Below are 27,658 nucleotides of genomic sequence, written 5' to 3' on the forward strand. Positions count from 1 at the left end.
CTGTAACTAGTGTTCCAGATACAGATTTGCTGTATCCAGGACTGTTTTGTAAGCTTCTGAGCCCCCCAAGCCTTTCTCTGTGTTTGAGGGAAGCTTTCTAGCTTATCAGTGGGAGTGGTAAGCATTAGGTAACCTGTCTACCACATAAGGACTGGTTCTGGCCCAGAATTTGTAGTTATTGGCCGTTTGGGTAATCTTCCATCTCTCTCAACTTTCTGATTTGAAAGCCTGCATTTGCACTTGTTTCTGTCCTATAACTCGTCTAGTGCAGACACAGATTCTTAGTTTTAGCACTTAAATTTGCTTATTCATGCTCAGCACTTGTTCAGAACTTGTAAGCACTAAATAAGCTACTAATTACTATCGCACTCAGTCTTCCTCATTACCTAGAGGAAAACAGTTTTTGGACTTACTTTTCTCACTGGCGTTGAGAAAAACAGCCGTTGTACTCACTTTCCTCACTTATCTAGAGGAAAATAGTTTTTTATTCAGGCATGTCCAAGGGTCAGCTCCCAGTGTTCTCCCCTGTCTATCTGATGAATCTGGGCATCTTGAGGCAATGTAGAAATTGCCTCATGTACACAGACAACCCTGTCCTCCTACCATCCAACACTACAACCTGTGAGAGATGCACTTATCTAGCCAAACTGGAGGTAAAGCTCTCTCCAACCAAGACTGAACCTGACAGTCATGAGGAGAAGGTAAACATTTGCACCATACCACACTCATCACATAGTCTCACTATGTCTACACCACCAAAATCCACACATAGAAACTCAAAAACATTCGCGGAGGCTCTCAATAATAATCTGCCTAAGCAACAGAGACCTCCAAGGCAGAAACACAAGTAACCTCCATCCCCCAACACAACCCAAATGACACACAGCCCACAGACTCAGTGTGCCACTCAAACACAGCCAATAAGGCAAAACAACATACCTAACACACTAGTCATAGGTGACTCTATAGTTAGGCACACTGATGTCCCACTCACCAGGCTAAACAAGGAGAAGGTTACTGTCAGCTGCCTGTCGGGTGCCAGGATCTGCCACATAACCCACGCACTCAGGTCACTCCACAACAAGTACAAATATGACTCTGTCATTGTCCATGTTGGTGTGAATGACCTGAGAGGTACCTCCCTGGACTACATGAAAAGAGACATGGAAGAGCTCTCCAATCTTGTAGCCCAGGCAGGTATGACCCTAGCCCTGAGTAGCATTCTGCCATCGCCCAGAATGATACCGCAGTACAAGGACAAAATGATTAACTTCAACAATTGGCTAAGCTTCTGGTGTCATTCTAAGGGGATCCAGTATCTGTCTGCTTGGGATAACATGGTCAACAGACCACGATGCTTTGCCACAGATGGCCTGCACCTGTCGCCCCTGGGATTCCGGATACTGGCTAAGGCTCTCGCTGCCCCTATAGTGCCCTTTTTAGGCAGGGTTCAAGTAACAAATTCACCACCATAACAGGAACAAGCAAGCAAAAACTGAGGGTAATGCTACTCAATGCTAGAAGTCTAAATTTCAAAATGCACTCACTCGAGGAACTCCTTAAAAATGGAGAACATCGATATCTGAGACCTGGTTCAAGGCTCCAGAGAGCACCCCTGCACTACCAGGCTATAACTCATACCACACTTTTCGGCCATGTAACCTGGACCGAAACACCAAAGGTGGGGGTGTGTCCATATTCATTAAGGATATCCACACCTTCAGGCTAGTTGCTCAGCATAATGCATCCGAGGTTATCCAAGTGCAACTAACTTTTGGCAAAACTGCAATCCAAATTGTAGCTTGCTACAGATCCCCCACCATGCCCCAGGATTCCCACTCCTCTTTTCTTGATGTACTGGAAAATATTAGGGTTCAACCAAACACTCTAATAATGGGAGACTTCAACTACCCCACCATTAACTGGGAAAACTACTCATGTACCAACCCCTTAGCACAACGCTTTCTGGCATTCATAAACTCCAATGCCCTAGATCAACTTATCCACACCCCCACCAGGGGCAACAATATCCTAGATCTAGTCATTACCAACATGAGCGACCGGTGTTCCACACCTGAAGTCAACTCCTCGTTGGTCTGATCCGACCATAGGCTAATCACCCTTGATATCCATATCCCACCCCCACCCCCCATTAAGGAAACCACAGTAAAAAAATTCTCCAAAGCCAACTTCATGCTTCTTAAGACAGACGTAGTGAACTTCATGACACCCACGCAGATGGACAATACAGTTACAACTGCTGAATCCTACACAAATGCACTCTATAAGCACTTACATGAGTGCATGGATTGTGCTATCCCAAACAGAATCAAGACGCTATCCTCCAAAAAAAGGAAGCCAATCTGGTGGTCCCCTGCCATAAACAAACTGTACAACAGAAGGAAGAAACTGTTGTAAAAGAGAGTAAAATCCCATGAGTGGAGGAGCTCCCTGGTCAGCCTCAGTAAGAAGCTGAGATCCCTTATAAGATCCTTCAAAGCTAGCTACGAAAATAAAATTGCCAGTAATTCCAAGGACAACTACAAAGCATTCTATAGCAATGTCAAGAATCTCAATGACAACACCCAGATCTGCTCTGAGTTACAGCTCAGAGGCACAAAAATTACAGAACCAACTGATATTGCCAACATCCTGGCAGATAGGTTCAGTGCTAACTTTACCCCCCTTCACCCCCTAAAGGACCCATATCTATTTAGGAAGAATGCAGAGTCCCTGTAATCACAAGTACGCAGGTGAAAGCTGCACTCTCTAAAGCCAACAACACAGCATCCATGGAACCGGACAACATCCCAGGCTGCGTTTTACACGAACTTCAGAATGAACTGGCTCCCCACTTAAGCACCATGTTCAATAATAGCCTCGCATCAGGCTTTGTGTCCACTGAATGGCATACAGCAATAGTTATCCCACTCCACAAAGGGGGAGCCACCACTGATCCCGGGAATTATAGACCTATTAGCCTGACAAGCCTAGTCTGCAAGGGCATGGAACGTATCATCATGGAACTCAAACAAAGACATTGGTAACCTCCAAACTCTGGATCCCACCCAGTTCGGGTTTGTGAAAGGCAGATCATGCCTCCTGAACCTGATCGACTTCTTTGAGGCAGTCACCAAAGTCGTAGATGAGGGTAAGGTGGTTCACACAGCCTATCTTGACTTCGCCAAGGCTTTCAACACCATCCCCCATTCTGGAATTATAGCTAAACTCAATAAACTAGGCATAAATCCCTATGTCACAAGATGGGTTGCCAACTGGCTCACTGACAGAACCCACACTGTAAAAGTTGCAGACTCCAAATCTGACCTCAAACCAGTGACAAGTGGAGTACCACAGGGTTCCGTCCTGGGACCGCTCCTGTTTGGTATCTACTTCTCTGAAGTACAGGCTAACACAGAAGGCCTCTGGCTAATGAAGTTTGCAGATGACTGCAAACTAGGAGCCATAGTCAAGTCCCCAAATGATGTGAACATCCTACAGAAGGGCCTCTCTGAGACAGATGCCTGGTGTCAGAGCCATGGCCTCAAGCTCAATGCCAAAAAGTACAGTGTCATCCCCTTTGGTAAAAACTCTTAACCCATGAACTACCACATAGGTAGCAATCTACTTAACACCGAATGCGTGATAAGAGACCTTGGGACCCAGGTGGACAGTAGTCTCTCCTTTGATAGTCACATCGCCACAGTAGTCAGGAAGTCCTTCTACGTGGCACACCTCATCATAAAAGGGTTCTCATCCAGGAAAAAAGAGGTCATCGTTCCCCTCTACTCGACACTCATTAGACCCATTATAGAGTACAATGCCCCTTTTGGAATGTACCTCACAAGACATCTGCAGCAGCTGGAAAGGCCACAGAAGTACCTCACAAAGAGGATTACTGGACTCAAACAAATGCCCGTTGACCGCCTCAAAAAAACTCCAGCTTTACTCTGTAGCATATCGCCTATGCCAAGGTGATCGCTGCCTAACATATAAAGCTGTGTCAAACCCAGAGCTGTTGGACATGCTACACCTAAAGAAATCCCAATCCCTCTGAGCTACACGATCTAGGGACCTAAACCTTGTCACCACAATAAACAGGACATGCTGGTGGGATAGATTCCTATCCCAGAGACTTCCCATACTCTGGAACAGGCTACCCATCTATGTCAAGCAAAGTTCTTCATTAGCACTCTTCAAGAAAAATATTGGATGAGTGGATGGGAAATAGGAAATACACCACGGGGATCACTTCTGTGTCTCTGCTCGACAGTGGCACAGGAAAATAACTTTCTTGGGTTGCGTAAGCCAGGGAACCTTGTTGGCTAGGCTTACGTAGGCCCTTGGGCCGATAGGGCTAGTACCTACCTATGAACCTAAGATGCGGAAACATAGCAACATACTACATGAGTATGTAAACAGATGCAGCAGTACCTTGTACAAATAAGCTTGGGGCAAACTGCAGAAACAAACCCTCATAGTAGAACCATAATATCAACAAGCTTTATAATAAAAGGAAAATAATTTTTACCAAATGTAAGAACAGTAATTCCCAGAATGATACAACCCTTGTCAGTGAAATAAATAACCCCAGCATAATAAAATCCACCAAAGTCAAATTTGAGGCTAAAAAAGCCAAGCCGAAGACAATTGCAAGGCCTTTTTAGTTATATAAAATGAAAATAACTATTCCTGCCACAGGTTCCTGTGGCTGGAATATTTTTCATTTTATTTTAATTTGTGTGTCAGTTGACACTTTTGTTTTTATTTAACTGCCTTTTAGTTATGTTCGTAATCTCAAAAGCACATTGCAACAATTTGCTGATCTGATTGCAAATGATGTTAGCTACATGGAGGGTGAAGATACAGAGAACCTACTGGCCAATATATTCAGCTTAAACTTTACCGCTCTCCCCAGTGTCTGTCCCACAAGATATACCTGAAATCCACAAGCCTCCAGCTATCGCAGATTAGCAATTTCTAAAATCACTATCAAAAATTAAAAATACTGCATCTATGGATCTTGACAATATCCCTGGATGCACATGAAACAGCAGGTTCAAACTCAGCTTTTATACCAAGCAAATAGAGAAGAGCTACAGTCATTCCCCTGAATTTCACACATCTATGCAGTTATAGACCCATATGTCTGACAAGCCCCATATTCAAAGCCACAAGTGCTTGTAACACTGTCCTTTTGTAAGACGCACCATATGAATTTTGTAATCAGAAATGTCACTTGCTATCTTCTTTCGGCTTTTTCCCGGTTAGGGGTCACCACAGCGGATCACCTGTCCACTCATGATTGGCAGTGGAGTTTTACAGTGTCGAGTTGCTAGCCCGGCGCCCAACCTTCCACAGAAGGCACACACATGCACTCACACCTAGGGCCAATTTAGAGTATCCAATCCACCTGCAGCATGTCTTTGGGATGTGGGAGGAAACCGGAGCACCCAGAGGAAACCTACGCAACCACAGGAAGGACATGCAGACTCCGCACAGAAGGCACCCCAGCCGAGGATCGAACCGGTGTGAGGTGACAATGCTAACCACTGCACCACCGTGGCCGCCCCAGAAATGTCACTTGCTATACTAGGACTTAAATTCATTTTCTTTGCTGTAGTACAGGTTTAAGGTTTAATGTATATATTATAGTGATGCTTACACTTTTGCACCTGGGTCATAATTGAAAGTGCCGACAGATCAGCTAACCAACATGATTAAGAAAGTGTAAATAAATAATGTCCTTAACTTCTAAACTTTTACTAGTATTAAAAATATTTTGCATTCAAGACAATACATACATAAGTGAGGTGTTCTTTTTATTCCTTAGATTTAATGTTGTATATACTGCAGCAGCTCTGGTTTCACTTTTCACATTCTCAATAATATAGAGGGAATAATACCAAAACTAATATTGACCAACCTGGCACAGAAAAAACAGACAGGAAATCTGACCAGTAATAAAACCTCTTCCTCACCTTGACTGCATAGTTGTTAAGTGGATCCTTTGCATAGGACGCAGTATAGTAAACGGCATCACCAGCTTCACAACAAGGTTTATCACTAGTCAGCCTAAAATCTGACCAGCTATCCACTCCAAGGCGCAGCTGGTCTTTCTGTCCAGCCATAAAATAGTCCTCGCATTTACTGGCTAGTTTTTTTAAAGAGTCTGAATGGAGATTTTGGATTTTTCCCATTACTTCTTCACGATTTTCAATATCCTTATAAAATGCATGTCGCTGAGGTTTTTGGATGCCTTGTCTGCTATGGTGAATCAGTTTGCCAGACAATGATTCCATGCTTTTAGAAGACTTCTCTTTAACACTGACAGTGGTCAAACTGGAAAAACTATTTGCTACTGAATGGTTTATCCTTCTGCTTCCAATGCACCTGTCCAATGAGTCTCCAGATTCATTGTCGAAAATCTTGGCATCTGAACTGGCAGAAGAGCAAGCACTGGCCGCATCCCAGTTGACATCTACATCATACAGAGGATTACCAACGGTCAGATTATTCTTTGCTTTCACATCACTCTGCTTTTGGGAAAATTCTTTCTGACATGGCTCTGTATTAGCCCGGATAACTGTCTTTTTTGGAAGTGGAGGAGGGGTTGGCTGGAGGTCCTGTTCTGCCTCATGTTCTGCTATACCACCAAATGCAATGGCGTCTTCTGAGGCTCCTCTGACCTGTCGTGGCTGTTTTGGAGGGATCATATTTGCTCGGGACTGCCCTAAAAAAAAAAAAAACAGAAAAAGTACTTACTGCACATGTACTGTTACAATGCATTTTATAATAGTATATGACAGACAGACACACAGATGGTGTGTGTGTGTGTGTGTGTGTGTGTGTGTGTGTGTGTGTGTGTGTGTGTGTGTGTGTGTGTGTGCGTGTTTTTTAATTAGTATTTATTTTATTTAGTATTCCTAAACTTCAGCAAAACACATTACTTGCTTTTTTGAAAACATTTAGAATTTCATATTTACCATCCTGCACTTTTACATTGTGTGTGGCTACTTACAGACGCAAGGTAAGAAAAAGTTAATAGGGCAAGTATATCACTTAAAAATTATTTGTGACAAAATATGCTACAGCATTTAAAATGTGTAACTGAACTTTAGGCACATAAACACAATAGTTAAAAACAATATGCAAAAAGCAAAGCATTCAGTTTAAGTGAAACATTCCTTTTATACATAGTGTATAAAGTTATTTATAACTGTAGTAAATGTACAAACTATTTTATGTTACTGTATAAGAGACACGAGCACTCTGAAATAAACGCTAGTCGCCATCTGAGAACTATAACAAACAGTGTGATGGCAATCAACTGCTGGGCATCAATATAAAAAGCAAAATATTAAAAGAAGGAACCAAAGTAATGCATCAGCTCTGACAGCATCAGGTACAGAAAATAGACATGATTTTACCAGGAGACTTTTCATGATAGGGCCTATAATTAGGCTCATCTTTCTCAACAATCCTAATTCAGCAATTTTCTTAGAAGACCCCATGCTATGGGTATTTTAAGACCAGGTGCCAATACACACCATAATATAACCTAACTGTATAGATATGTTCACTCCCAAGATTGACAGTTTATGCCAAACCTAGAGCAAACCATGCACTGAGGAACAGTGAAGATCTGACATCTGCACTACAATTATTAGTATACATGCACACACTTACACAGCTTACATGGGGACTCCAACAAGCTACTTATGCACAGGGACATGGCAGGGGGTACTTGTAATCAATCAAGTAGGGTCCTTTTGTATATCAGGTGAAATAAGACTGTCTACTATACTTGGCAATAGAGGACCCTGCTTGATGAGTACTATGACTGGATTTAATTCTAAACAGTAAACCTCTGACGTGGAAGCAGCAAGAGAACAGCCTAAGGGTCAAAGCTCAGAAAACCAAGTCATTGAAATCCAAAATCATCCAGTGATTTCACAACAATGGCTAGCATACATGTCAGCAGTGGAGACATTCCTGAAGCAAGCACTGCTAGCCACCATGCCTTGAGTGGAATGGCCACTGACTACAGCATTTCTTCAATAGATGGTTAGCCTTCAGACGTTAAAAGAGAATGCAGTAGCCAACCCACTCAAAAAGGGACTGCTTGTTTTTTTTCTGCATTTCCTTTAAGGAACTGAAGACAACAAATAGTTATCTTAAACTTCTGCATCCATTTCAATTAAAAACACTAGCACATCAACATTGTGAGGGAGGGATTCCTCCTTTAATAGTTTCAGCCAAGTAAAACATGGGAGATGATGGGGATAATTTATGGGCAATTTTAAAACCAATTTGGGGGGTGTGGGTTAGTAATAATGGATAATCGATCTTTATGAAAGACATTATTAGACCAGCTGGTGCCTGACCTCCATAAGGTTATAACCGGCAGGAATACTTGACATATGCATCTTGATCAAGGAGTAGCTACAAAACAGATCATACAGGTGTCCGAGATAGAGCAGGATCACCTGACAGATGACTGACTGGAGCAGTACAGGTGTCCAAAGGAAGAACTGTTTTCACTTGAAGGTACTGGCCTGCAGAATGGAATGGAATGCTTCCTAGCAACACTGACTGCATATGAACCACCAGCTGAGAAATTTGACAGCAGTGAAGACTATACATCACTAGCCACTCACTCAGGTAAAGTCAGTCATTGTCCCAGCCACAGACAGGGGATTTTACTGTCCCAGCACCAGATAGTACCATAACCCAGTATACAGAGTTGGGCTGCAAGTGCCATTGTTTGTTCACATACCAAACAGACTGGTTATCTGGCCAAATAAGTGGTGCACCTGGAAGCGGTTTTGTTTGCAACGTCTTCATGACTAGTGACTGCTCACAAATGGTTGATGTGGTGGCCCCTGCCAGAGTGTGTGACAAGGACCATAAACCTTGAACAGCACAGCAGCAAAGGTGACTGACTTCCCTAAGCTGTCAGTGAAGCAAACTCCGGACAGGTCTGCAGCATGGAAGCAGGGCTCATTAAAAGGTTGGTGGGTACTGTCCACTATTTCCAAAGCCAGCAAAGGGTCAGATTCCAGAAAACAATCTTGGATTGTGTGATGACTCTGCATCTACTGATACATCCACAGTCCAATGCAACATTTACATCCAATACTGTACAGACGGACAAATTGTGTTGTGACCATCAACTTTAAAAGATGCAACAGGGTCAAACTTATCTGCATCCTCACCTACACAGCCAGGACTCATGAGCTACCAGGGAAGGAATAGCTGGCACTATAGAGTTATCCAAGACTACTGAAAGTAATACTTTTAAGACAGGAAATGCAACCAATGGAGCACAAAGATAGTCATTTGTTAAACAGGTAAGCACAGTGACTACAGCTGTGCCTATTCAATGGGGACTCGGGAAACAAGTCTCATTAAATGACTTACTCAATCACACAGTAGGTAAAAGAAGGTGGTGGGAATCAAATCCTTTACCCATGACTACAAACAACTCATAACAGCTAACAGCCTTAATTCTCCTACTAACTTCTAGTCATAACAAAGAAGGTAGGCTTCCAGGGAGTCCCTGAATAAGGCTGCTGGTAGGCAGTCATGCAGGTAGGGTAAACATGGAGTTTCTTTTCCCAGCAAAGCTTCAGCCTTCATGGTCAATAGTGTGATAAACAATTTGGACAATGATGGAAGCTCAAATGGCAAAACTGGTTAATAGAATTGATGCCCATCCAGAGAAAATGATAGAAAACTCCTGCGTGGACTCTGAATAGCAATGTACTAAAACACATCCATCATATCCAGCCATACCACCCCAAACAGACTGAAACAGTACGAGACTGAGACCATGAACAGTTAGCATCTGGAAGTAGGTGCATTATATGTGATGGCTATAGTTGCAGAGATCCAAAATTGAATGGAGAAGAACAGATGCATTTTTAGTACATCAGTTAATCAATAACAATACCCTCCTGGTTGGTCCACAAAGGTCACAATACACACAGACATTTGGCATGTGTACTTTGACTGTGGCATTAGTGAAGCCTACATATGACAGGTGCGTGAGGTGAATTTGGATCACCTGCAAGCTTAATGACTCTGCCCAGACCAAAAACAGTTTCCACATGACAGTCTAACCCTGCTGAGTGGAGGAATTCCTGACAGGAGCATCATTCACCATTGAGATCCAAACTAAAAAAAAATGGTGAGAAAAGAAATGAAATGGAGCCATGCAGTCTCCTAATTTACAAGGTACATTTGGCTAAAACCATTTCCTGAAGAGTTAAGCCAGTTAATATTTACATCCCAAAGCAGAATAGTTTCATTGTGGATGCTCTGAGAAAGGTAAGAGAGAATGTTTTCTAGAAGGGTAATGTTATCTCGGGGGAATACAGATAGCTACAAATGTGATAGCAGTGTAACTGTTAAGTTTAAAGTTAGATGTCAGGAGTTCAGCAGGTGAGAAGGAGGGACAGGGTTGGTTTAGACTTGAAGGAGTAAGATGTTCTGAATATACAATGGCCACTCCACTCCTTTTTTCTTTTGCCTATCTAGTCTAAGAATATTATATCGAAGGGGGAGGATATCGCTGTCACGGTTTTGTGGCTTCAGCCAGGTTTCAGTCAGGGTGACTATATCAGGGGTGTGGTTAGCCATCCAGGCATGGAATTCACTAGTTTTGTTTTGGATGCTTCTAAGATTCATGGAGTAAAAAGATACTTGCTTTTTTGGAGGAGTATTGTAGGGTTGGTTGGGGGAGTTAGCTTTATTGACTGGGGGGGGGGTGAATGTCACCAGATAGTAGTAGAGACGTGGGGAGAAAATGTTGTTTGTAAAGTAGGTGCTTTATTTTAGTTTCTAAAGAGGTGGTGGTGAAGGGAGTATTTTGATTCTGGAGAGGATAGTATTTAGAGGAAAGACAGATGAGCAGACAGGGAAACAAGACATTGGCATTAGTATTTGCAGGATGAAAGTAAGTTGGAGATAGGTGAGAGTTATATGAAGTAAGAGTGTATAGGAGGAGAAGGGGAAGCAGCAGAAGAAAGGCTTGGACTGAAAAAGACATGTCAGTAAGGAGGGTCAGTAGTTAAGGAGGAGGCAAAAGTTGGGCCTAGAAGAGAGGTTGTAGGAAAGTTAAGGATAGGTAACTAGTAGGGGAAGACTCCGTACACAGAAAGGAGTGGTTGGCATACTGCTCAACCTGGAAACATCAAAAATCTGGACAAACCCCAAGAAAAATGCATACAAATCTGTATGCTGATTAACATAAAATTTGCGTGCATAATTATATAACCCCACCCACTCCAATGGGATTGTGGGATACCAACTTTTAAACGCAAACTGAAGAACACGCAACCAAAATATGATCATGAAACACAAAATAAGAACAATAATAGTAGTGCTTTATGTACATTTGTATAGGAACTTGTGCAAAACTAAAATACAATATTCTTTTAGAAAAATAACACTGAGTGTGGCAGGCTGCACTTGTCTTCAGCCTTCTTTAAATAACATAAACATAAACCAAACCAGCAGTCCAGAACAACAAATTAGTTTTAAATATATTATTAGTTAACACAAAATTTTGAATTTTTACTTTACTTAGTTTGCACTGTGACTACCTCTCCAACACAACAGCAGCTAGTTCAGATATATTCAACCTTCAATATCAGTTCCTGAGTGTATAAAATATATCAGACTTCTTCACTGAGTTAGTTTAGTTATGACTGACAACTACTTAAAAAAAAAAAAAATAGAAGTTATGTACTTACCATAATGTTCAATGTGAGTTGTTTATCTCGCCTTTATTCTCACTGATGGGTTCGGAGCCGATCCTTGGCTCTGACACGGCCGATAGCAAGCTCAAGGTTTGCCAGCAGCTCGAGACCAAGCCCCTTATCCCACAATGCAGTGCTGGAATTACCTCAGATATTGTTTGCTGCGAATAACAGTATATATATATATATATATATATATATATATATATATATATATATATATATATATATATATACACATATATACAACATATACATACCCTCTTATATGTATCCACGAAGAACACTTCCCAAAAGGGAAGAAGAAATATTGAATAACCAGGATGATACTAGCCTCTAAGTCAGCAGTCAGCCTGGTGGGGGAAGGAGGGAGGGACGTGAGAATAAAGGTGAGATAAACAACTCACATGGAACATTATGGTAAGTACATAACTTCTACATGTGAAGTTGTTAAATAGTACAGTTTTGTACCTACCATAAATGTAGATGTCCGAACTGGATAGCATCTGCAGTCATAACAAGTGGGGTTGTCCTGTCGTCAGGCAGCCCTTCAGTCGGCCGGATTCCAAAGTCCGGGTCCGGCTTCGGCTGATGTCGCACTCCACCCGACGTCATCTCTGTTGGTCTTCGGGTATAAAGGCATCAGCCGACGCCATTTTCCTCAGTGTTTCTTGCCCCAGATGCCAGTAGCCCTCTTGCAGGCTAAAATTTGGATAGATGCCAATGTTTCCAAATAGATAGAGGTAAACACAACAATAAGCATGTATGTACATATACACAAACAAATACACCATAAAAGACTCCCCCCCAACAGCTAGCTATTAGAAGGGTAAACACCCTAGGAGTACCACAGAGGGGAAGGAGGGAGGACTGCAGATGCTATCCAGTTCGACATCTACATTTATGGTAGGTACAAAACTGTACTATGTCCTTCATGGATGCATCTGCAGTCATAACAAGTGGGTAGAATACCATAGCCAACTAGGGAGGAGGATAAAAGTAGATTATGGTGTGTTTAGGATCCCTTGCAGTACAGCAGTGGCAAACCCTGCTCGATCTGGAATATAGAGGCAAATTATAATGTTTGGCAAATGTATGCACGGAGGTCCAAGTAGCCCAATAATGTCTTTGGTTGCCACTCCTCGTAAGAAGGCTGTGGTAGTGGCTGTTGCCCTTGTAGAATGAGGTCTTATGTTCTGTGGAATTGGTTTTCCATGGAAGGAGTAACAGAATCGTATGCAATTTCCTATCCATTTGGAGATTGTCTGTTTGGAAATAGCTTTTCCTTCCCTTCCTGTTGCATAGGCTACAAAAGTTGGTCAGTCTTTCTGCTATTTTTTGTTCTGTCCAAGTAGTAGCGTAGCTGTCTATGTACATCCAAGGTATGCAGTATTCTTTCCCCTCTGTTTTGTGGGTTGGGAAAGAAGGTAGGTAGGTGGATTGCCTGGTTTAAAGACACTCTGGATACCACCTTAGGCATAAATGTAGGATTAGTCCTCATGGACACTCTATCTTGGTGGAAGATTAGGAAGGGTTGCACTGCCATTAAGGCCTGTAGTTCTGAAACCCTCCTTGCTGAAGTAATTGCCAGTAGGAAGGCAGTTTTCCATGACAGGTGTTGTAGGTCTGCTGTTGCTGCTGGTTCAAAGGGTGCTAGTGTCAACTTTTCTAGCACAAAGTTTAAATCCCAAGCTGGTAATGGTGGTTTCCTTGGAGGTTTTACATTCTTGATTCCTCTGAGGAATTGCCTGAGCAAAGAAAAAGAGGTGTATCAAAGCTGTATTCTGCTGAAATAGCTGATGCATGTATCTTGATGGAGGAGTAGGACAGGCCTGAATGAAGAAGTTCGCCAGATACTCCAGAATGTTAGGCATATCTATGTTTGACACATCTTTTCCTCTTCAGATGACAAACCTTTTCCATTTTCCAGCATAGTTCCTTCTTGTTGAAGGTCTGCGTGCTTCAAGAATAATGTCTTTAACTCTTTGGGAAAGTTCTGGAATAGCTGCTGTTATGTGATGTTCCATGCAGTCAGTTGCAAGGTTTTAGGTTTGGATGTATGATGCTGTAGTTGTTCTGCATTAACATCAAAGGCATCAGGAATTGTCCACATATTGTTCCGAGACATGCTCCTCAGTAGTGGGTACCAGTGTTGTCTTGGCCAGTTTGGAGCTATCAGGATAATCCTTGGACGCTCTTCCTTGATTTTCAGTAGTACCTTGTGTATCAAAGGAAGAGGCGGAATGCATATGCTGTTAGGCCTTTCCAGTTGAAAGAGAGCGAATCCACTTTCCATGCTAATGGGTGGAATGTCCTTGTGCAGAATTTTTGAGCTGGTGATTGAGAGGTGATGCTAATAGGTCTATCTGTGGCATTCCCCATTTCTTTGAGATGGTCTTGAAGATGTCCAGGTGGAGCTTCCAATCCGGGTGGTTCTGCTTAATATGTCTGCTAGTGTATTGTCTTTCCTGGTACAAATATTGCCTGTAACTGGATGTTGTAGCTGAGTGCCAGGGTCCACAGCTCAAGGTCATTCTGCATAGGGGTATGAATGAGTGCCTCCTGTTTGTTGATGTACCACATGACTGTGGTGTTGTCTGTCCTTATCATCAACTGGCCCTCTTTGAGAAATGGTTTGAACTTTTGGATTGCCAGTTTTACTGCCAGCATTTCCTTTAGGTTGATGTGCAGTTGAAGTTGATCCTGTGTCCACAATCCTTGCACGCATTTGTCCAGCATGTGGGCCCCCATCCTAGGTCTGAAGCGCCTGTTGTGATGGTCTGGCTTGCTTGACATCTGCGGGTAGGCCTGGGTTTGACTGGCATGCCTGAGCCCACCATAGGAACTCCTGTTTTAAGCATGGAATTAGTGGGATTTCTGTTTCTAGACTGTGTCTGTGTTGGGACCATAAATTCTTTAGGTACCACTGTAGTTTTCTCATATGTAATCTGGCAAATGGAACCAAGATTATGCATGATGCCAGGAAGCCCAAGGCCTGCAGTACTTTTCTTGCTGTTAACTTGTTCAGTTTTGTTAGTGCCAAGAAGTATAGAGGGAGTTCTTTTTGTTTTTTGTAGTCAGGAATGCCATTTGTTTTACTGTGTCCAATTAGAATGTCCTTGTTTGGGATGGTATCAGCCTTGACTTTTGTAAATTGACTGTGTATCCCAGTGCTTGTAGCAAGTAAATGACCCTTTGTAAGTCTGTTGTCAGCTTGCTTTTGTTGTCCCCTTGTAGCAGGCAGTCGTCCAGGTATGGGTAAATTTGAATTCCCTGAAGTCTGGAATGGCGATTACTGATGCCAGGCATTTTGTGAATACTCTGGGCAGTAGATAAGCCAAAAGGCAATGCTGAGAATTGATAGTGCTCTGATCCTGCAAGAAATCTGAGGTATCTTCTGCAGATTGGTCGAATGGGGGCAGGTATGCCTCCTTGAGATCTAGAGTTACCAGCCAAGACTCCTTGCCCAGCATGGGAAGAAGTTGCTGTAGGGTCAACATTTTGAATTTTGGGACAATGATGTATGTATTTAAGGTGGACAGGTCGAGAATTGGTCTCCAACTTTTTCCTTTCTTGGAACTAGGAATAGTCTGGAGTAGAACCCTTTCCTTGCTCTGCTGTTGGCACTCTTTCCACAGCTCTCATGTTTGCTAGCTCCATTATCTGTAGAGCCTCTGTTTTTGATTTGGAGGTAGATTTGGCATTCCTCTTTTGACTGGAAAAGTGTGGAAGTGAAACCGTAACCTTGATCTATGGTTTGTAAAATCCACTTGTCCTTTGTTATGTAGTGCCAGTTCTTTGAAAATAAGGTTAACTTTCCGCCTAGAGGAGCTGCTATTTGTTCCCTGGTAGGCGGATTTAGGTTAAGTCACTGTGGTTGTGTTGATGTAGTGGCAGTGGCTGTGTCTGTGCCTCTGTTGTTACCTTGCCACTGTCTTCCTCTGTAGGCACCTCCTCTGGATTGGTTTCTGCCTCTGGAACGTCTATTCCTGCCCCTTTGAAATTTTGTGGAGTCAGGAAAGGACCAATTTTGGCAGGCCAGTTCCTGCTAAACCTTGGGGTTGAACCTGCAAGAAATCTTTAACAGTTTGAACAGATTTTGCCTTTTCTTCCATTTTCTTCATAACCTGCTGGGCAGATGTACCAAACAAACTTGTCTTGTCCATAGGAGCATCTAGCAACTTAGCTTTAACATGATCCGGCAAAGCTTGTTCCTTTAGCCATGCATGCCTTCTTATCACTGTGCCTGTCATGGCTGATCTAAATGAAGCCTCCAGTGCATCATAGCCACATTTTAAGGAATGGTTGCTAACCTGTTGTATGTTATTTACCATCTCTAATACATATTTCTTATCAAGAGATTCATCAGTGGTTAGTTTTTAGTTAACTGATCCAGCATAAACTCTTGGTATTGTATCATGTGAAACTGACAGTTTAAAGCTCTAGCTGAGAGAGTAGCTGAAGTGTAGACCTTTTACCCCATCTGTCTAATGACCTTGCTTCCCTTTCAGAAGGAATAGGGTTTTAGCTATGGTGGCTACTGCCTTGGGGCCCTGGGATATAGTTTCTGGGTCTGCAAGTGGAGCCTTGTAAAGGTGGTGATGAGTATCTGGCACCCTGTAAAATCTGTCTGGTTTGGCAGGGGCTGGGGTAAAGAATCTGGAGCGGAGCAAACATCATTGAAAGCATCATCCACCACAGAGAGAACAGGGGTATAGCTAAGGGCCTGTGCTGTGGGAGGTGCAGAAAAGTCCTAAGTCTTTTCTGGAGTCTGAAAAATCCTGTTGCTGCCATTGGAACTGTTCTCGCATGGCATGCAAGGTTTCCCCAAAGGAGAATTCTTCTGGTGGGGAAGCAGCTGGGATGGATTCTTCAGCATCAGAATCTTCAAAATTGGAGAAGGGAGCCTCTGGCTGGTCAGTTATGTCTGATTCATCAGCAGAATCATCAGAGGACACTGGCTCGGGGGCTCTGCCCTAGGTCTCTTCTCTGGGGCTGAGAGGCCCTGTCTGGGTGAGATTGAGATCCTCTAATTAAAGAAATTAAATCTTCTGCCAAAGTAAGCATTTGAGAACTAGAAGAGGGCCTGGATGTGGGTGGTTTAACAGGCACTGTTTTAGTAGTCTTGGCTGCTTTAGCCCTGGCGAAGGCCTTAATGGACATGGCTGCTGGAGGCCTAGCAGCACCACGTGCTGGGGTAGAAACATCCAAGGGATGGTGTCTGATAAGTCAACCACCGTAGTGGGTAAAATTTGTGAAGTCGTTTCAAGAGTTGTAGCAGGGGCCTCAGTTGTAGGAATAGGTTCAGCTGTACTTTGTTCAGTTTTCGGTTTCGGCGAAACCGAGACACTTGATTTGCTTGACCGTGGTTTCGCGAAACCGCGGACCGCGATGTCGGTCTTTATCTTTGCGTTTTGCTAGATTGGGTAGTCGGAGGATCCGGCGGCATAATGTCACAAAATCAGAACCAAAACTGTTCTGCAAACTCCGACCGGCGCCTAAGCGTCGTCGGTTGAAAGAAGCACAGGCGAACAGGCTGCTACGTCGTGGGCTGGGCCTAAACAAGGCAGACAGTAAGAGTGGAAATCTTTATGAGGTATTTGTTTCCCACAGTTTAAACAATTGTTAACTTTTTCTGACATCGGCTGAGGCAAGAAAGAGTAAGTCTTCAAGTATTCGGTGAAGTAATCTCTGGATCCGACCGACCGGCACTTGCGAACAGCTTCTGCTTAGAAAGACTGAGGAAAATGGCGTCGGCTGATGCCTTTATACCCGAAGACCAACAGAGATGACGTCGGGTGGAGTGCGACATCAGCCGAAGCCGGACCCGGACTTTGGAATCCGGCCGACTGAAGGGCTGCCTGACGACAGGACAACCCCACTTGTTATGACTGCAGATGCATCCATGAAGGACATCTTGCCGTTTATTCTCACTGATGGATAGCGTCCCTAGCACCCTCAACCTTGGGTGGCTCATGGGAGTATGTTCTTCAGAACCGTAGAACCAAAAGAAGACCTGTCTCTTGAAGCCCTATCTACTTTGTAATGTGTGATAAAGGTATGAGGCTTAGACCAAGTGGCTGCAGCACACACATTGTCAAGGGCAAAATCTAGCTTGAAAAGCAGAAGAGGTAGAGACAGCTCTGGTAGAATCAGCTTTCGGTTTGTGCGTTAAAGGTATGCTCACATTCTTATAAACAAAGGATATACAATCGGATAACAATTTAGATAAAGTTGTTTTAGCCACTGGATTGCCTTTTCTTGCTTCCGCGAAGGATACAAAAAGTTGGTCTGATTTCCTAATATCCTTCGTTCTGTCAAGATACAATCTGAGCTGTCTGTGAACATCAAGTTTATGCAGCATATATTCCAATTTGCTAGAGTGATCGGGGAAAAAGACTGGCAATTCAATGACCTGATTGATATTTGACTCAGAACAGACTTTAGGTAAAAATGAGGGGGTTGTTCTGAAAGATACTCTATCAGCATGGAAGATCATGTAGGGTGGTCTGATAGACAATGCTTGAAGTTCTGACACTCAGCGGGCAGACGCAATGGCCACAAGAAATATTGTTTTCCAAGATAAAAATTTTAAATCACAAGAAGATGCTGGTTCAAAAGAGGGAAGAATAATTTGAGACAGCATAAGGTTTAAATTCCAGGACGAAAAGGGAATTTTGATCAGGGGTCTCATATGAAGAAAGTACAGTTTTGTACCTACCATAAATGTAGATGTCCGATAGGAATGCATCTGCAGTCCTTACAAATGGGTTGTCCTGTCGTCAGGCAGCCCTTCGGTCAGCCGGATTCCAAAGTCTGGGTCTGGCCTCGGCTGGTGTCGCACTTCACCCGACATCATACCTGCAGTTATTCGGGTATAAAGGCATCAGCCGACGCCATTTTCCTCAGTGTTTCTTGCCCCAGATGCCAGGTGCCCTCTAGGAAGGCAAAATTTGGATAAAAGCAAATGATTCCAAATAGTAGAGAGCAAACAAAAATAAGCATGTATGTACATATATACAAACAAATACACCATAATAGATTCCCCCAGCTAGCTACAAGATGGGCAGATACCCTAGGAGTACCACAGAGGGGAAGGAGGGTGGGTAATCCTGACTGCAGATGCATTCCTATCGGACATCTACATTTATGGTAGGTACAAAACTGTACTATGTCCTTCAAGGATGCATCTGCAGTCCTTACAAATGGGTAGAATACCATAGCCAAACTGGGGGAGGAGGAGAAATGAAATTATGGTGTAGTTAGGATCCCTTGCAAAACAGCAGTGGCAAAACCTGCTCGGGATCTAGAGTATAAAGGTAAATTATAATGCTTGGCAAATGTATGCATGGAGCTCCAAGTAGCAGCCTCTAAAATGTCTTTGGTAGCCACTCCTCGTAGAAAAGCTGTGGTAGTGGCTGTAGCCCTTGTAGAGTGAGGCCTGATGTTTTCTGGAGTCTTCTTCCCATGGTAGGAGTAACAAAATCTAATGCAATTTCCTATCCACTTAGAGATTGTCTGTTTTGAAATTGCTTTTCCTTCCATTCCTGTTGCATATGCTACCAGTAGCTGGTCAGTTTTTCTATTGCCCTTGGTCCTGTCCAGGTAGTAGCGTAATTGTCTATGCACATCCAGGGTATGCAACAGTCTTTCTCCCCTGTTCTGTGGGTTGGGGAAGAATGTAGGTAGGTGGATAGCCTGATTCAAAGATACTCTGGAGACCACCTTAGGCATAAAAGTAGGATTTGTTCGCATGGACACTCTATCTTGATGGAAGATCAGGAAGGGCTGTACTGCCATTAATGCCTGTAGCTCAGATATCCTTCTTGCTGAAGTGATTGCCAGAAGGAAAGCAGTTTTCCATGATAAGTATTGTAATTCTGCTGTTGCTGCTGGTTCAAAAGGAGGGAGTGTCAATTTTTCTAGCACAAAGTTCAAGTCCCATGCTGGCAATGGTGGCTTCCTAGGTGGTTTTACATTTTTAATTCCTCTCAGAAACTGCCTGAGCAGAGGATGTGAGAAGACTGGAGGATCCAAGTCGTATTCTGCTGAAATAGCTGATGCATGAATCTTAATGGAAGAATAGGACAGGCCTTTGTGGAAGAGCTCTGCCAAGTATTCCAGGATGTTAGCTATGTTTACCAGTGACACATTTTCTCCTTTAGCATTACTCCAAATGGAATATCTTTTCCATTTTGCTGAATAATTTTTCCTTGTTGAGGGTCTGCGAGACTCCAAAATAATGTCTTTAACCCTTTGGGATAAATTTGGTTTATTTGTTCTTATGCAATGTTCCAGGCAGTCAGCTGTAGTGTTTTCAGGTTTGGATGCAGGGTGTTGTAGTTGTTCTGCGTTAACAGCAAGGGAACAAGGGGTAGGGGCCATATTTGTTCCCGAGACATGCTCCTCAGTAATGGGTACCAATGTTGTCTTGGCCAGTCTGGAGCTATCAGAATGATCCTTGGACGGTCCTCTTTGATCTTCAATAGCACCTTGTGCATCAAAGGAAGTGGTGGGAATGCATATGCTGTCAGGTTCTTCCAACTGAAAGATAGAGAGTCCACCTTCCAAGCAAGTGGGTGGTACGTCCTTGTGCAGAATTTCCTTAGTTGGTGATTGTGTGGGGATGCAAGTAAGTCTATTTGTGGGAGCCCCCATTCTCTTGTAATGGTTTTGAAGATGTCCGGATGCAGCATCCATTCGTGGGCATCCGTGGTTGTCCTGCTTAGTATGTCTGCTAGAATGTTTTCTTTTCCTGGCACAAAAATTGCTTGTAACTGAATGTTGTAACTCAGGGCCACATTCCAGAGGTCCATTGCCATCCGGCATAGAGGGTACGAATGTGTGCCTCCCTGTTTGTTGATGTACCACATAACTGTGGTGTTGTCTGTCCTTATCAGCAGTTGACCTTGTCAAAGAAATGGTCTGAATGTCTGAATTGCCAGTTTTACTGCCAGCATTTCCTTTTGATTTATGTGTAGGTGCAGCTGGTCCTGAGTCCATAAACCTTGTATGCATTTGTCCAGCATGTGGGCCCCCCAACCGAGGTCTGAGGCGTCCGTTGTGATGGTTTGGCTTGGTTGAGTGTTGTGGAAGGGCAATCCTTTGTTTGATTGACAGGCTTGAGCCCACCATTGGAATTCTTGCTTTAGGCATGGAATTATTGGAATTTGGGTTTCTAGGCTGTGCTTGTGCTGAGACCATAAATTCCTTAGGTACCACTGTAAGTTTCTCATATGCAGTCTGGCATGTGGAACCAATATTATGCAGGATGCCATGAAACCCAAGGCTTGCAGGACTTTTCTTGCTGTTAGATGGTTCTGCTTTGTTAATGCCAAGAAGTAGAGAGGGAGTTGCTCCTGTTTTTCTACTGTTAGGAATGCCATTTGTTTCGATGTGTTCAGCTGTGCACCCAAGAAGGTTATCCTTTGGGATGGTATCAGCCTTGACTTTTTTATATTGACTGTGTATCCCAGGGCTTGTAGTAGGTAAATGACCCTTTTCAAGTCTTTTGTTAACTTGTTTTTGTTGTCCGCTTGTATCAGGCAGTCGTGCAGGTAAGGGTAGATTTGGATTCCCTGAAGCCTGCAATGAGCAATTACTGATGCCAGGCATTTCGTGAACACTCTGGGCGCAGTAGATAAGCCAAAGGGCAATGCTGAGAATTGATAATGCTCTGATCCTGCAAGAAATCTGAGGTATCTTCTGCAATTTGGTCGTATGGGGACGTGCAGGTATGCCTCCTTGAGATCTAGAGTTACCAGCCAAGACTCCTTGCCCAGCATGGGAAGAAGCTGCTGTAGGGTCAGCATTTTGAATTTTGGTACAATGAGGAATGTGTTTAAAGCGGACAGGTCGAGAATAGGTCTCCATTTGCTTTCTTTTCTTGGCACCAGGAAGAGTCTGTAGTAAAATCCCTGTCCTTGCTCCATAGATGGTACCTCTTCCACAGCTCTCATCCTTAATAATTGAGTTATTTGTTTTAGAGCTTCTGCCTTTTGATTTGGAGGTAGGTTTGGCATTCCTCTCTTCCCTGGTAGAGTATGGAAGTGAAACCTGTAACCTTGGTCTACTGTCTGCAAAATCCACTTGTCTCTTGTGATGTAATGCCAATTTACTGAAAATAAAGCTAGCTTCCCGCCCAAGGGTGCTTCTAGTTGTTCCCTGGTAGGCGGTGCTAGAGCCAAGTCACTGTGATTGTCCTGTAGTAGTGGTGGTGGCTGTATCTGTGGCTGTACCTCGCTGGTTGTTGCCCTGCCACTGGCGTCCCCTGTAGGCACCCCTGGATTGACTTCTGCCTCTTGAACGCCTATTCCTGCCTCTCTGAGCTCTGGAGGTGTCTGGAAAGGACCAATTCTTGGAGGGCCAATTCCTGCTAAACCTTGGAGGCTGGACCTGTAAGAAATCTTTCACTGTTTGGACAGATTTTGCCTTCTCTTCCATCTTCTTCAGCACCTGTTGTGCAGGAGAGCCAAACAAATTGATCTTGTCCATGGGAGCATCCAGTAGTTTTGATTTAACATGGTCTGGTAAGGCCTGCTCTTTTAACCATGCATGCCTTCTGATAACTGTGCCAGTCATGGCTGATCTAAAGGAAGCCTCCAGTGCATCATAGCCGCATTTTAAAGAATGGTTACTGACTTGCTGAATGTTATGTACCATTTCCTGAACAGATTTTTTGTCTAATGGTTCATCCGAGGACAGCTTTTTGGTTAAGTGGTCTAGCATAAATTCTTGATACTGGATCATGTGGAATTGACAGTTCAATGCCCTAGCTGAAAGAGTAGCAGAAGTGTAAACTTTTTTACCCCATCTCTAAGGACCTGGATTCCCTTTCAGAGGGAGGGTTTTGGCAGAGGTAGCTGCTACAGCCTTAGGACCCTGGGAGATAGTCTCGGGATCTGCAAAAGGAGCCTTATACAAATGGTAATGCGTGTCCGGGACCCTGTAGTACCTGTCGGGCTTAGCAGGGGCCGGAGGTAGTGAGTCAGGAGCAGTACAAGCATCATTAAATGCATCATCTACAACAGAGAGAACTGGAGGTATGGCTAAAGGCCTATGTTGTGGTAAATGCAGAAAAGTCCTAAGCCTTTTTCTAGAGTCTGAAAAATCCTGGCCCTGCCACTGAAATTGTTCCCTCATAGCATGCAAGGTTTCCCCAAAGGAAAATTCCTCAGGCGGAGAGGCAGAAGGAATGGACTCTTCAGCATCAGAGTCTTCATAAGGGAGAAAGAAGCCTCTGGAGGGTTTGTATTATCTGAATCATCAGAGGAATCATCTGTAGAAACTGGCTCAGGGGCTCTGCTCTAGGCCTCTTCTCTGGAGGTGGGTGAGAGGCCCTGTCTGGGTGAGATTGGGATCCCCGGATTAAAGAAATGAGATCCTCTGCTAGACTAAGCATTTGAGAACTAGAGCTAGGCCTGTGAGAGGGGGTCTTAGCAGGCACAGATTTAGTAGTTTTAGCTGCTTTAGCCCTGGCAAAGGCCTTAATGGACATGGATGCAGGTGGCCTAGCAGCTCCACGCAGGGGTAGAGATATCCAAGAAGATAGTGTCAGATAATTCCTGAGAAACTGCAAGAGCAGGAGGGATTTCAGAAGCCGATTCCACCAGGTTGGAAGAGGCCTCAGTAGGAGGTAAGTTTTCGGCTGAAGGAAGAACCGCTTGCTCAGTTTCAGCCGAAACCGAGACACTCGCGGTTGGCCTAACCGCGGTTTCGGCCAAAACTGCAGACCGCGAGTGTCGGTCCTTTTCCTTGCGCTTTTTAGATATTTGCGTAGTCGGAGGATCCGACGGCATAATGTAAGCAAAATCGGAGTCGAAAAACTCCTCAGCAAATTCCGACCGACGTCTAAGCGTCCGTCGGTTAAAAGAAGCACAGGCTAGACAAGCTGCTACGTCGTGGGCTGGGCCTAAACAAGGTAAGCAGTAAGAGTGGAAATCTTTATGAGGTATTTGTTTCCCACAAGTTAAACAGTTATTCACTTTTTCTGACATCGGCTGAGGCAAGAAAGAGTCCCCAACGGGGGTACTTAGCTTTTTAGAAGTCTTCGGAGTAGTAATCTCTGGTTCTGACCGACCGGCACTTGCGAACAGCTTCTGCTTCGGGCGCCACGCGGCAAGAAAGACTGAGGAAAATGGCGTCGGCTGATGCCTTTATACCCGAATAACTGCAGCTATGACGTCGGGTGAAGTGCGACACCAGCCGAGGCCAGACCCAGACTTTGGAATCCGGCCGACCGAAGGGCTGCCTGACGACAGGACAACCCATTTGTAAGGACTGCAGATGCATCCTTGAAGGACATCGCCTTTAAGGAAGGTTTTAGATAATTTATGGCTCATGATATTTGAGCCGCCAAGACCAAAATGAAAGTTTGAGATAGCAGCTAACTGAACTCGAACTGTAGCAGCTGCTGCCCCTTCCTTAAAAATCTTTGTTAGAATTTCTAGGATCGAAGATAGCGGAGCTCGGAAAGGGTCAATGTTCTGCGCGTTGGCCCAAATTGAGAACCTTTTCCATTTACTGCCATATAATTTCCTGGTAGATGGCTTGTGAGAAGATAAGATAATCTGTCTTGTATCTTCTGAAATTGAATGAAGCCTGGCAATTAGGGGGAGTGGATTCGCCAAGCAGTCAGTTTCAGGGACTGCAGAGAAGGATGAAGATCCCCTGACGGGTGAGTCAGAAGGTCCGGAACTGGGTCCAGGATCCATAGATCTTCCAACAGATGATGGTGGAGAAACGGAAACCAAATCTGTTGAGGCCAATAGGGGGCTATGAGTATAACAGTCCTCCCCAGCGATTTTGCTTTCTGTAAAAATCTGGGTATTAATGGGAAGGGTGGAAATGCATAGAGATGACCCGGGGGCCAATCGTGTAAAAGTGCGTCTCTCGGGGGGTGACCGGGAAGTGGTATTAGGGCAAAGTAGCTTCTGCAATTTGAATTGACGTGGCTGGCAAAAAGGTCGCAGCAAGGCTGGTCCCATGTGTGGAAATTCAACTCCGCAACCTGTTGTTTGAGAGACCATTCATGAGGGGGTAATATTGCCCTGCTTAGCTTGTCTGCTATCACGTTGGATTTCCCTGGGATGTGCGTTGCTAACAGAAAACGCTGGGACGATACAGCCCATTGCCAGACCCCGAGGGCTTCTCGACAAAGGGGGTAAGACTTGGTTCCACCCTGCTTGTTCAAGTACCAGACTACGGACATGTTGTCGGTCTGAATTGCAATAGTCCCTAGAGGGAGAGAGTCCTGAAAGTACTGCAACGCCAGAAGTACCGCTCTCAACTCTAGAACACAGATATGCAGATGTGATTCTTTATCTGTCCATGTGCCTTGGGCAGTCTTTCCCTGAAAATGCCGCCCCCCCCCAAAAAAAAGGGAAGCGTCCGTGGTCAAAGTGGTTACGGGGGGGGGGGACAAAGGGTCTTCCGATTGTGACATGAAGAGACGTCAACCACCACCGAAGGTCTCTCCTTCAAGAATCCGTGATAAGAATCATGTGGTGCATTGGTAGTTTCTGGTAAGACCACTGAGCGAAGAGGAGCCATTGAAGAATTCGCATATGCATCCTTGCGAGTGGTATAGCCAGGATTACTGCCGCCATCAAACCTAGTACTTTCAATACCTCCGCTGCTGTAGTTTTTTGACACCAGTGAGCTGAGGTTTTGGCGGAGAAGAGAGACTCTTTCGAAAGGGAGACGTAGAGTGGTAGTTGAGGTATCTAACTCTGCTCCTATAAAAACTATATGCTGCGATGGCGATAAGGCAGACTTTTCGAAGTTGATTGCAATGCCTAGCTGATGGCAGAGTGTCAGAGTGTATTGTGTTGTCTGAGTCAATTGATGCCTGGTGGTAGCGGTGAGGAGCCAATCGTCTAGGTATGGAAACACCTGGAATCCTAGACGTCTCAGGTGAGCCGTGACCACTGCCATGCATTTGGTGAACACTCTGGGGGCTGTAGTGAGACCAAAGGGCAGGGCTCCCAGCCGGAAGCGCAGATGATCTCTGGAGCATCTGTTCATCTTTATGTGATAGCACACGTCCTTGAGATCTATGGAGCACATCCAAATGCCTTTCCCTAAGAAGGGAAGAATGGACTGAAGCGTGACCATTCAAAACTTTTCTTTCTTTACGAACTGGTGGAGTCTGTTGATGCCCAAGATAGGTCTCCAGTCCCCTGTTTTATTTGGTACCAAAAAGAATCTTGAGTAAGTTCTGAATCCGACTTGGTCTGCTGGGACTGGTTGGATGACTCTTTTTTCTAGCAATCTGCGGACCTCTATAATTGCTTGTTCCCTGAGATTGGGTGGAACATCCGGGATTTTCTTTGCAGGAATGGGAGGGGTAAAGAACGGTATGAAATATCCTCTGGAAATGATGCTTTGTACCCAAGTATCCAATGTTATGTTTAGCCAGGCTTCTGGGTACAAAGACAAGCAACTCCTGACTGCCTCCAGAGCTGAACAGTTGGGCCCCCTTTCAGGGGCGCTGGTAGGACTGACCGGAGAACTGACCCCTGTCAACCTGTTGTTGCGGACCCCTTCTGCCATGTGGGTGGCATCTTCCGTTATAACCCCCTCCTCTGCCTCTAGAGGGGGTTTTCTCCACGTGTGTCCTGAAAGACTGCCTGAGTTTTTCGGAACCACATTTTTCCTCCCCTAGGGTCCTTGGGGTAGGGCCAAGTTGGGGTCGAAAAATGGACCCCAACGGCAGATAAGGTCTTGCCTTCCTGCTCATACCTGGTTAAATCTTCCTTTACTTTGGGCCCAAACAGTGATGAGCCACTGAATGGGGTATTAATAAAAGAAGACTTAAAGGGTTCCGCAAAGGAACAGAGACGCATCCAGGATTGTCTTCGAAGAGCAATGCCCGAACTAGCGGCCCTACTCGAACCATCAACTGCATAGGATATGAGATGCATGGATGAGTTCACCACTGAGTTTAGGGTAGCGAGCTGGGCGTTAACTTTGTTGGCCACTCCTGCAGCTACCGTACCCTGGAGAGTATCTCCTTGCTCTTTCAGGAGGTCTGTAGTCTTGTAAAATGGGTTAGGTAGTTCAGAGATCGCAGAGAAAAAGTCGCTGAACTAAACATGCGCTTCCCATATCTATCCATCACACTAGAATCTCTGTTAGGGGGATGGATAGAAGAGCATGTCTCAGATACTTCCTTTTCAGTGGCTGCAGCTACCACCATGGCATCAATAGGCACTCCTTTTGACAGAAAAAGCTTGTCCACTGGGGCAGATATGAATTTACTGGGTCTACGAGGGACAGGTTCCATGGCCTCTGATGACTCCCATGCCTTACGAGAGATCAGTTCCATGAGCTCGTCGTAAGGCGGAGACACCCAAGAAGTGGAAGGTTGAGACCCAAAAGCCTTCAATAGCACGGACTCATCCTCAGTAGGGGTCTTGGACTGCCAATTGCCCCTCTGACTAAGGATCTCTAGTATCTCTGCAAGAGGGGGGTCGAGGGGACCCTTCTGACTCATCTAAGTCTGTGTCAGATGTCAAAGACTCCTGTGGGGAGTCTAAGTGCCTCCTCTTGCACAGTCTCTTCCTGGGCACCTCCTCAGTGGGGGGATCTGGAGAGGTCTCAGAAGAGCAGGGGACGCCCTGTGGGTGTACTTGAGGCTTGGGGTCTCTACGCTTGGAGGGATCGGTAGATGAAGAATCAGACACTGGTGCTTGAGTGGAGAGGGAAAGCTGAACCGATGCTGACGTTGTCTTTGGAGACAAAACTCTCCTCATAGCATCGAAGGCACCATGGCTCAGACGAGGAGGAGTGGACAGACCCGAGAGTACTATCCGATCCTCCTGCACCGAAACCCTGGGCTCCGAGCCCAAGATAGGAGCCGAGCTCATCTGAGCCGAAGCCCCGAGAGGAAG

General features: G+C 44.5%; 1 protein-coding gene across 2 annotated transcripts in view; it reads right to left on the bottom strand.

Moving 5' to 3' along the window:
* The window catches only part of PEAK1 (pseudopodium enriched atypical kinase 1), a 1,072,364-nt gene that overhangs the window by 100,236 nt on the left and 944,470 nt on the right, over positions 1–27,658 (bottom strand). For both annotated transcript variants that reach the window (XM_044077216.1, XM_044077215.1), the window contains exon 4: positions 5,982–6,733. In XM_044077216.1, the coding sequence (XP_043933151.1) occupies positions 5,982–6,733 (752 nt within the window). The remainder of the gene's footprint in view (positions 1–5,981; positions 6,734–27,658) is intronic.

Source organism: Protopterus annectens, chromosome 7.part0 (genome assembly GCF_019279795.1).
Source record: "Protopterus annectens isolate FY-2018-M chromosome 7.part0, PAN1.0, whole genome shotgun sequence".
NCBI classification, from domain to species: domain Eukaryota; kingdom Metazoa; phylum Chordata; order Ceratodontiformes; family Protopteridae; genus Protopterus; species Protopterus annectens.